This window comes from Gavialis gangeticus, unplaced genomic scaffold, assembly GCF_001723915.1.
Source record: "Gavialis gangeticus isolate Ggan-Ray unplaced genomic scaffold, GavGan_comp1, whole genome shotgun sequence".
NCBI classification, from domain to species: Eukaryota; Metazoa; Chordata; order Crocodylia; family Gavialidae; genus Gavialis; species Gavialis gangeticus.
In genome coordinates this window covers 55,843,769-55,855,288 of record NW_017729031.1, presented here as the reverse complement: position 1 = coordinate 55,855,288, position 11,520 = coordinate 55,843,769, and the positions used below count along the sequence as shown (strand labels likewise).

General features: G+C 39.0%; 1 protein-coding gene across 2 annotated transcripts in view; it reads right to left on the bottom strand.

Annotated features, from left to right (window-relative positions):
* The window catches only part of RAPGEF4 (Rap guanine nucleotide exchange factor 4), a 304,750-nt gene that overhangs the window by 33,133 nt on the left and 260,097 nt on the right, over positions 1-11,520 (bottom strand). For both annotated transcript variants that reach the window (XM_019522934.1, XM_019522933.1), the window contains exons 21-24: positions 10,167-10,292; positions 9,537-9,715; positions 4,056-4,146; positions 963-1,013 (exon numbers count right to left, since the gene is read on the bottom strand). In XM_019522934.1, the coding sequence (XP_019378479.1) occupies positions 963-1,013; positions 4,056-4,146; positions 9,537-9,715; positions 10,167-10,292 (447 nt within the window). The remainder of the gene's footprint in view (positions 1-962; positions 1,014-4,055; positions 4,147-9,536; positions 9,716-10,166; positions 10,293-11,520) is intronic.

Sequence of the window (11,520 nt, the reverse complement as noted above, 5' to 3'; positions counted from 1 at the left end):
TTGGGGCTCTTGTACATGTGATGGGGTTTTATTCCTTAGGGTTGCATTCAATGCCCCCTAAACTGAAACAGTGAGTTGTTAATTGAAACAGTGGGCTTTATTTTTGCATCACTGTATATGTTATTGTCCTGGCAGCCACAGATGTCTGCTAAAGGCAGAAGCAGCAAGGGGCCTGATCCTTTGAGTTTTTTGGGTGGAGCCTGCCCATCTCTTCTGCAGGTGGGGGAGGCTATTAATCTGTGCCAATAATCTGTCAGCTTGCCCCCTGGCTGTGGGAGACTCCACAGAAAAAAAGAATCGGGCCCCTCACCACATCCACAGGCTCCTGTGGCCAGCAGAATACCTGGGGCTGCCCAGGAATGGACTAGCTTGCCCCTGACGCAGTGTGGAGATGTTGCAGGAGGGCGGCTGAGTGTGCTGGCAGCCGGAGAAGGCAGCAGGGATGGTGCACGGGGTGCTGGAAGTCCAGGTGGGCTCGGGGAAGCTAGCAATCTGCACCCTGGTGGCCCTGTGCCCTGTGCACCAACCCCCTCGGGCAGCACATGCAGCCACCCTCCTGCCACCTCCCCGTGCTGCCCCAGGGGCAAGCCAGCCACCAAGCCTGGGTGGCCGGAAGCATCCTGCTGGCTGCAGGAGCCTGTTAAAGCCAGAAGTGATGATTCTTTTTTTCTGTGAAGCATGCCCACCTCTCCCATGGCCAGGGGGTGAGCTGACTAATGGCTGCAATTCTCCAAGTTGCAACGATGCAAACTAAGCCTCATCCCAGTGTAGTTTAAACTACACTGGGATGGAGCTTAGTTTGCAATGATGCAAACTCATTTAAAACCCCCAAAACTTACGTATGTGTAATGTGTGACACCATTAAGCCACACAAAGGGAAATTTTCAGCATGTGTACAAATGCCTTTGGAAACTTTAATTAGTTCAGATTGTGCACAGAAAAGAAGATTTATTGCTAATCACCATTAAGCTTTCAAACTCCGCATAGATCTTCTTGAACTTGCTTGGAAGTTTCTGTTAATAAAACAAAAAACAAACCAGTGTTACTCAATTTGCATCCAGTATAATAATTCTTCTATAAATGCTAGATTCTTTTGAACAACCCTATTTCAGGAAAGACTGTTCTTTTGGCAGATATTTTCAACAATGTGCTAATCTAAAATACAGCACATCTCCTAGCAACCAGATTATAAATAGAGATGGGACCAACTATGAAACCTGGATCCCAATTTAGACCTAAACCTAAACTTACCCACTTAAAGAGATTCAGATTCAGATTTTGGTTTGAGCCATTACAGGGATAAGCTGCTGTCAAGAAATTTATATTCAGAATTGGATCTGAAATGCAAGGTAACATTGCATTTTGGACCCATCCCTAATTATAGCTTATTTTAACCAAAATAACTCATGGATATCTGAGGCTTTACCAGATTACTCTTATTCTCAGCTAAACTTGCCTATAAATAGGGGTCTACCTTAGATAAGGAGGTGGTCAGCTGATTTCATGGGGAGATCATGGGGCCAGCCATCATATTCACAGGCTGATCATGGCCCCCCCCCATGCCTCTGATTGGCCGAGGGCCCCCAGTGACCCTGCCCCTTCCTGCTGATTGGCTGAGAAGGCTGTCTGTCATGCAGCCCCACCCCTCAGCACCGATTGGTAGAGATGGGCACAGCCACGTGAAAGGCAGCCTTCTCAGCCAATTAGTAGCAAGAGGCAGCTGCCATTTTGGGGTGCTTTTTGGGCAAGCAGGCCCCTCACCCCCCTTCCCTCCTGGCAGACTGTGCAGCCAAGCCACAGTACCATGAAGACTGCTCACTCCCTCAGGGGAGGCAGCATTTTCTTTTCAGTAAGTTGCTCCTTTTTTGTGTATTTCATGGACATTGCCTGCTTTTGAAGGCAATGCCAGATTTTGTGATTTCTGCAAAATCTGTGAAATTGTGATTTCAGTAGGTCCCTAGCTATGAATGATCATGTTCCTTTGTAATATTCACAGATTGTAGTCAAACTGTATCTGGGATTTTCTAGGAAGTACCAAATGTTGATACAATTGCATAATCAACTACTGTATAAATTCTTGACTTGCCTAGCATCCAAGGGTCACTTTTCCTTAGTTAATCAATCAATTACTTTTTTCTGTTTGCAATAGAAAATTAAATGTTGGCTAAATTCACAAGCAATAAAGGATACAGTGATATATTATTAAATGGCTGCTTTTCTTCTCATGTTATACTAGATATATTGAGCAAATTAACTGGATAGTGGCTATTAGTATGTTAACAGGTCAGTTCCAAGGAAAATAGTAACTTTCACATATCAAATCAAAACATGTCAAATTTCTAGTATCTTATCATCAAAATACAAATTACTACTGGGCACTTTAAAAATAAGTCCATTCATTGCAGAATGGACTTTGCTGCAGTACTGGCTGTAAATAAAGTATATACATCAGAAAAAAATATTTTCAATGTACCATAGCAAAGGCCTCATTTGAATGATTTATCTGAAAAATAGTTTTGCATATATATGCAAATAAGGTATTTGTGAATGAAATTGCATAATTGGTTGTCAAGATGTACTTGGTTTTATGTGCAACCAGTGTACCTGCATGAAAATTTTAGTAAAAATCAGAACCTAAATATTTATTTTTAATCATGTTTAGTCAAATATTTATTTTTAATCGTGTTTAGCCTGGAAAAAAGATCAATAGAAATACTATTAGATTATTCCTTGGCAACCTGACTGCTCTGCTAAACAGAAGTCTGTGACAACATTTTTCTGAACAGTGTATACCACTTAAAGTACATCTTTCCTTCCAGCTCATTCTCCATGTATACTGTAAAATTTAGCTTGTTATATTGTATGTCATAAATAATTTAAATGTCCCCTTTTTCCCTTAAATACTCTGTGCTTTTTTTAAAATCACTCAAAATATGTCTCAGTAGTTAGAAATAATGGGTCCGGCTTTTAGAAGCTGATCTCCAAATCTACACCTTTCACGTGGATCTTGCAAAGGTTCACTGAGGTAATTAGAAATTCAGTTTAGTCTTTTCTGCATGCAATAATTGCCAGTGTACTTTTAGGCTGCTTGCAGTTGTGAAAAAAAACAAATCAAACCAAATCCATGGTTAACCAGAAGAACCAGCACATTAGTTTGACCTGGCTCTGCAGGACACTTCAGTGGGACTGTTGGTGCTTTTACCTAAAGCTGATTCAATTACCTATTAGATTAAGGTGTCAAAAAAGTCCCACTAAAGCACCAAATCTATACAGACACTGCAGAGCAGGTCGAAGTAATGCGCAGCCTCATCTGGGTCGGTGCTGGGCTTGATGCAGGAATGTGCCAAATTTAAAGTAAAGCGTGTTTTTGCTTTGTTTTTTTCATGTCTGCAAGCAGAGAGATCAGGTTACTTAATATCCCTTGCAAAGCTACCTTAAGATATATTACCTGGAAACCTCATTTTCAGGCCAGATTTTAGGAAAGCATTAAACATAAAAGGCCAAATTTTGTTCTCAGGTACACTAGCAATATATCCATGACTTGAAGCAAGCTAACTATTTTTTAAAAAAATTTTTTGATGAAAAATATACACACACAAAAAATAAGTTTGCCAGTTTAGCAAGCATATAGTGCCAGTCAGTTTTTTTTTTTAAATTACTGGAATTTTAACAAGAAAAATTGTTTTCAAATTTTGACAAACTTTTAGGGTTTTTGGGACAACTCTACCCAGGAAAATGTGACCCGTTACATGTAATCTTATATTGTGTCCCCCTATGATTCTGCTTCTCTCTCCATCCATTGCTTTTTAATAAAGCAGTTCAGCATTATGCTGCACAAATGGTCAATAATTATGTGGGATGTCTCCAAGACTTTAGGTTTGCAGGTTGTCTTTTCAGGAGCTGAGTTGCTGTCTGGTAAAATGGTGTGCTTCCCTTATCAACCCTTAATTGTTGGATATAATTCTAGAAATAATATGGATTGAGTAATACTGTTACTTACTAAAAGCAGAAATAACAACTAGACTTTTTGGAATCAGATTTTAGCTAACACTTACCTCCCATGTTAGTGTAAGACGGCTCACGGCAACATTACTCAGTCCCATGACAATAGCAAAAAAGGAATTAAGATTTTTGTATTCCTTACAGCTGAAATACAAGAAGTCCGGACTGTTAATGTCATGCATCTATCAAAGGAGAAGTAAAACTGTGGTTTTGAAGAGATCTCAGAGTTGTCTGGCTTAGGTTTGATTATAACCTGGTAAATTATGCCAGCAGCCTTGGAACACACAATTTGCAAACCCCCAAGTTTTGTATGAAGCCCCAGGCTCAAAATAAAATGAAAAGCTTTATGAACCCAGAAGAATATTTTTCTAGCCTGATCAAACTCATCTGGAAGCTTGTTTTTCTTCACTCCTCAAGCAGCCTTCATCATCCATTTTACCTGACACCAGCTTCTTCATGGAGGTTCAGTGGCCTTTTAATCTTCGTTCCTCTCAGCAGTGCAGTATGGGACATCTCTTGACACCGAACAAAATTAAGGCCAAAGGAACAACAGGAACAATGGGAGAAATGGGATGCAACCTACTTGTTGCAGACCCTTGTGGGATGGTAGGCTGTCTAATAGCACCAAAGATTTTTACCAGTTTAAAGAAGTGGTTGTGTTTCAGTTCCCATGTATATATGTAGTTTCTCCAGCTTTCTGGGATTCCTGAATTAAATAAATCCCGTATGCCACTATCACTGTTTAAGTAATCCTTTAAATATGCTCAGTATTTAAGAATCTACATACCAAAAGCTCTAAATCTGCTCTTATCCCCAACATAAGAGAGTTTCTTAATTTGTGCTGAGGAAAAAACTAAAGGATTTAACTGTTGGTTCAGAACATCTGCAAATGATTTGCTATATTTGTTAATATGATTGGCCAAAGTAGCAAATCTTTAGGCCTATGCTTCTTTCCTATTTGTCTTGCAAATGTGGGTGGCAGGCTAATAAGGTAACTAATAATGGAAAAGATTCTTAAATACATTTAGTTGCTCCAGCTTATCTATAGTTACCCTCTCATATGCTGTATTTTGTATTGCTGGTCTCCAGCATAAATTCACCTTAGCCAAGAAACAATACATAATTTCCATTCCCAAAGCCTTTTTCTCTAGTTCTCTTCTCTGCAGCAATGAATTTTGAATCCAAACCCCGCATGTCACCCAAACTTATAACCTGGGGGTCTTCTTGACTCTCTCTCTCTCTCTCTCTCTCTCTCTCTCTCTTTTTTCCATATCTCTGAGCTATGGCCAAATCCTGTTATTTTTTTCCCTTCAAGATATTTAAAACATTTAGCCTTTCCTTTTCTTTCTCAATGAGCAAATCTCTTGTCCATATTCTCACACTGACTACTATCACCTCTTGCCCTTTAGTCTCAGGTCTTTTCCTTCTTTTCAGGTGTCTTCTCTAGTACATTTTATACCAACTTTGCTACCCTCCAGAATCATTTCTCTCACATGTCACTTTGATCACATTTCCCTTTTTCTCTCCTCTCTTTTGAAATGCTTCAGTGGTTTCTTATTATGTGGGCATCAAATACAGACTTTCTGCATTCAAAGCTCTATATCATACAGCCCTGACCGTTAGGCTATCTTTTCACTGCAGAGTTAACCCAGATGATTGGCACCCAGGTCTGCCTATGAGCAGTCTGTGTGTGAGAAGCCACACCACAAAGTCCTAGAAAGAATGACTGTTAGCACAAGAGCTGCACTCCCCTGTGTGAATGGCTCTGGAGATGCATCCTATGTGGGTTTCTCTGATATTTTTTCCAGTAAATGTAGGAGCAGCTGTCTGCCCTTCTGAGCACATAAGAAAGTTATAGAAAGGCACTGGAGTCCATATCAGCACTCTGTCCGTATTATAAATTGGATGGGTTATCAGCCCAAGTGAACGTCTCATTTGGGTTTTACCTTATAGCCTCATAATAGACCACACCTAATTAAGAGCCCAGGTTAACTTTTCAGTGAAAACATAACCTTGTTAGTGTTCTTCCTGTTTTACCAGCTTTGATACACCCTTGACCTCCTTTAAATTAAACAGCTACCCCTATAAAGGGAATGTGCCACCTTGGTCTATTCACCTAGCCATTCCATCACCTTCAGCTCTCTCCTAAATACTCACTGTTGACATCTTGCTAAGAAGAAGTGAGGAAAGGGAAACCAAAATTAACAGAACCCTGAAGACATGTATCTGTCTTACTGCAAAACGACATGGTTTTGTTACTGTTATCCTCTCCTTCCCATCGCCCTATTTAACTAACCCTTTGTATCATGTCACAGTTAGAAGGTGAACTCTCTGGAGTAGGTACCCCTCCTTGTTTGATCTGTCAGACACCAAGGAGATATTTGGGCACTGTAAAATATTAAATAACAATGCTGTAATGCTACTCAAGTACAGTAGACAGGCTTATTTAAGGAAGCTGCAATTTGTAACTTGCAGCTATTCTTTGTCTGAGATAAGGGATCTTTACAATATGACTAAACATTCTTTCAATGCAGTGCAGTCATCCAGTTTAACTGAAACCCTATTAAGTCTAGTATAGATGGATGATCTTTAGTTATGTTCTAAAATAAATGGTGTAATTTTGGCAAGCGATTCAACACTTGAATCAAGTGATTCAACCTAACATTCTTAAAATACAAATCTTTTTGCAGACTGAAAAATATAACTAAAGAAAATAATGATGCACAATTTTACTAAGAAAATAGTGTGTGCTTTCATCCGCTGAGTTTTAAAAAAATCCAGAAAGTAAAATTTTCCAAAGCATCAAAGTGAGTTTGGACTAAGTCCTATAATTTCTCACAATTGATTGCACCAGGAAGACATTCGCGCGCGCGCGCGTGTGTGTGTGTGTGTGTGTGTGATTATGATTTTGTATAGGCAGAGAATTTTTAGTGTATGTGGTAAGTAAGTAGAGAGAGAATATATTTAGAGTGTGGTTGAGTATGCGCTTACATTTATGTGCAAGCATACAATAAAAAGCTTTTCTAATACTTTCAGTCTTGGGGGATTACACCACAGGAGATACAGTTAGCATCTGCCTTTATTTCAAACACTCAGAGCTTGATCCTGCAGTGGGTGGAGGAAAGACATGAACTTGGTGAACTGCACAATCTTTCCCAGTAGGTGCAATGAAAACCACTGCACAGTGAGCTCAAACCATGCTGTGCTCACCTGAATTAGATGCCACCTGGTCAAGCACTTTCCCACCTGGGTGTGGAGCAGCCAGAAAAGGGGCATATTGCCAGAGTGCCTTCTGCAGTGGTATGGAGCCCTCAGTTATGCCAGGGCAGTAAGATTCTCAACAACTGTTATCTCAGAAAAGCAGTACTACCCAAGTGCACCTGTGCCACATGACTTTAGTAGCTCCTGCAAAGATGAGCAGTGCTGCATGCCCCTCACCTTATTGTTCTGAACACCTTCCTCTACTTTCAAGTATGCTCGTCTCTTGCTGGGTCACTGCTTTATCATCACCCTTTGCAAGCAAAATTATTTCAAGGCCTGGGCTCACCTCTTGTGACCCAGTTACTTGGTTATTTTGTTCTAATTCTGGCTCACTTTATATTTGTTTTTGGAGGTTTTATAGCACCTGTTGCCATAGCAGCACTTTATACAGTGGGGAAAAGCCTGACAAAACTTAAAAGTTCTTTTCCAGCTGCTGGAAATAAACCTGCCAGCTTGGTGTTCATTTAGGAGAACCCTGTGATCCAGAATGCCCTGCATTTAGGAGGCAAAGGGTTCTCAGTAGAGAAGATCACTTTTAGCAGTGTATTTTTAGCATTGCAGTGATACCAGAAACATGGAAGTAAACAGGAGGTTGTCAAGCTGAAGTAAATAGCAGAAGATTAAACCCATGACATTGAGGGATCTTACTGGCTGGGACACTATATGATTTATTATTTTTCCTGCCTTTTCTTATTAAGGAGACGTTTAACCGTTATTTTTAAGATGCTTGCTTTTAAGTGTTTATGTAAATTGCCTTCATATCTTAATTGACTTGCTTTTAAGTTTTTACCCGTTTCATGCTATTGATTTGAGAAATTAACCCTACTTCTTTGTGTGCATGTGTGCTACTGCCCTCTACTGGACAAAATAGTTCAGATCTGATTTCTGGTTTTAGTTTCCTTTTACAGAATGAGATAAAGGAATGGCTGCTTTACACTACCTATATTTTTTAGGAACTAAGGAGGTGAATTCTATGCTCTCTCTTGAATATGAGACTGATCCTGGATGCATCTTACAAAATGTTGGGGGCGTTTGACTTTCACTGACTTCAGTGGGAGCTGTTGTGAGCATTCAGCAGTTTCCAGAAGGGATTCAGCACCTTGCAATGTTGGGGAATGGATTTGGGCTGTTAAATTATGACTGTCATTGTCTCTTTTCTGTCCATTCTTCCCTACAACCCGATTCAGTCATGGTTTTATATTATAAAATACAAAAAAATATTGTCATGTTTTAATGGAAAATTGTTAGCTGTATTTAAACAGTGCCCAAAGACCTTACACAAGATGACAGTCCTGCTGTCTAGGGTGCTATCTACAAACATGCAAGACAACTGGGCTATGCTTTAAAGAGTTTATATCTAATCAGAGACAGTGAGAACAGGTGGGAGTAGCAAACAATAGCAAGGACTGCAGGAGGAAGGAAGAGGGTAACAGTGATAGGAATGTGACAGAATAGTTTTAGCCCTGACTTTTCTCCCTTTGAAGTCAATAGCAAACTTCTTATGGACATCAGAGGTTGGGGATTAAGCCCTAATAAGGCAGCCTGAAGGCACTTAAATGTGAATAAATGAGAGCAGCAGTACTCACCAGCCAGCTAAATTGTCGAACTCATCTTGTGAACAAACATATTGCCCACATTAGTGTCTTTGCTACCTATTTTTGCACATAAACTCAACAATTTTCAATGATGCACACATTTTGCAAACATGCAAGATTCACTTTTTGTTTTCCAGGAAAATGGGCAAATGCCTACATTTTGAGTGAATTTCATTGCAAAAGCTATCACTCAACTGCAGTATTAAAGATTGTTTAAATAAGCTTCAGTTGTGAAGGAAAATGATTTTTCTATCCACCTTTATGCCTGGTAGTTGGAAAGAAATAGTACAAAGTGAAGCCAGTGTAAGCTTTCTTATACTGTCACCCTGCTCCTCTCCTAGTGGCGCTCTGGGCAATGGTAGAGACCACAGAGGGATGTTAAGAGATCCCTTTGAAAACATTAACACAATAATGGTAGGGAAATGAGCTGCCTACTGAATTCAATCAGACCACTCACATATGTGGATTTAGTATCTGCCGCCAGTGGGCAGAGATCAAGAGTAAATGGAGAAAACAGAGAAAGGGAGGGTGTATATTAGTGGGAAACAGTCCCTCATGAACAGTGGTGTATTTGTTATCTTTAACTTTATCTCTGAAAAAGGACAAATAATAAATACAAATTTGGCACACGCCAAACAATTGCTGTTTACATATTAATGCAAATACTTCAATACTCACTGGGCTGCTATCTTAATATATTTCTTCAACAGCTGAACACGCTTGCTGAGTTGGGAGCAAAGAGAAATCTCTGTGACTACCCAGAACTGGATTTCATTAAATCTTCTCAAAAATAGGTCCAAATTTGCTGTTGTCTTTTTAAAATGGTGCCTTCCAAATGTGTGATATATCAGTTCCAGCTAGGAAAGATAAAATAGGTTTGTCTGTTTTCTGAAGTTTGTTTTTTTTATTTGGGAGGATAAGTGGGGGGGTTTTTTGGGGTAAAGAGGAGTGGGGAGGTTTCTAACATATTCAAGTCAGAATATTGTTCCACAGTATACGTGTTTAAAATATAGATGAAAAGGATTCTGGCTGCATTGCAAGTTCAGTAGACAACCACTGAGGCATAATAAAAGCATAAAGATAGACTATGTATTAATGATTTAGCCATTTGAATAGGGCCTATTAAATAATTCAATATAATGTGCACTGTTGGGAGATGTTTCTTTTGTGTACTTTATATTTTAGCTACTACTGCAACTGTATTTAATACGTTCAAAGCCTACTGGTGATATTGCTTCTGCGGGTTAAGCTCAGCAGATCTGGCAATAGTACTGGTACCTACAATAATAAGAAACTATTTAATAATACCTCATGCACACAGTTGAAGAGTTCCCAATCATAAATTGTCATCTGGTATGCTAAGTCCTTGGAGCTCATGAGTTCAAAAGTCCCCACAGTTCCAGTAGATGGGCCTTCTTGTTCTGGCAGTGGTGTCTGTGAATAGGAATAATGATACAAGATGTCAAGAACTGCTAAATTACACCATCAGTGGTTAGTCTGCTACAGATCTTTTTTGGATGTCACCAGCTTCTAAGATGTTTCAAATAACATAATTGAAATCTGTTTTCAACCATGGGTAAAAGTAAACCTTTTGTTATCAGTTCCCATTTTTACAAACACAAAGATCTAGACCACAAAATAAAAGCCAAATGTTTTTGAAACCAACAGATGTTAACAATGATAATTATTTGATTTACTGTGCTTTATCTGTATTAAGTACAAGATCATATGTGTACCTCGTACATTCCCTGGATCAGTATATATTGGGTATATTCTAACAGCCGGATGCACAACCCTTTGCGATAGCATAACTCCCAGTTAATGGGAATTGTGAGTGCACATTCAAAACAGGAAAAAATATCCTTTTAAATAATTCAAGTATTATAGCATTTTTAAAATGCATTTCCTTATCACCAATAAGACAAAAAAGAGATGTGAACTGCAGTTTTGCACACTGCTACTTCTTGGACTAAAAAGAAATGCAAAATGTGGGTCCATGTTAAACTGTGTTTGGGATCATCAGCTCTATATTAGTCATACACACTGAACCAGTCATGCAAGAATTATTCAGTTACCAGCAAACCCCCCCTGCCTAGTTCAAGTGCATCTTTTGAATACATCCTGAAATATCTTAAATACTGCTTCATATGCATCCACATTTTAATTGCTTTTGTTTCCAGGAGAGGGCAGGAGAGGGTTCACTTCCAATTTTCTTTTCAAATTTCTCCTACTGTTTTTAATTTTAAATAAGTACTTTATATTGCTAATTATTATAGAAAAGTGTTGTCAACATATCCTATCTTGAGCTCAAACTGATGTTTACAAGACCAACAGACTGCATTAAAAAAAAGAAAGAACCTCTACTTCAGTAATACGAAGTAGAGATAATAGGCTTATTTCAGCTAGCTTTGCTACTTTTTGCTCTCTAGAACTAACTCGCATATCAAACATGCTCATAACATGATTGTGTCAAACCAATCTAAAATAATTTGCAATTCATTATAGGCAATATGGCCTTATGAGACTGGCTTTGAGAGAGTCTTGATTCGGAAGAGACTTTCTTACCAGGAAATGCTTGTTCTTCAGAACAAGCATCAGCATTATACCAGGTCCATAGTTCCTCTTGTAGGGAAAATAGATACTTTTCTCTATGTTTCTTTGT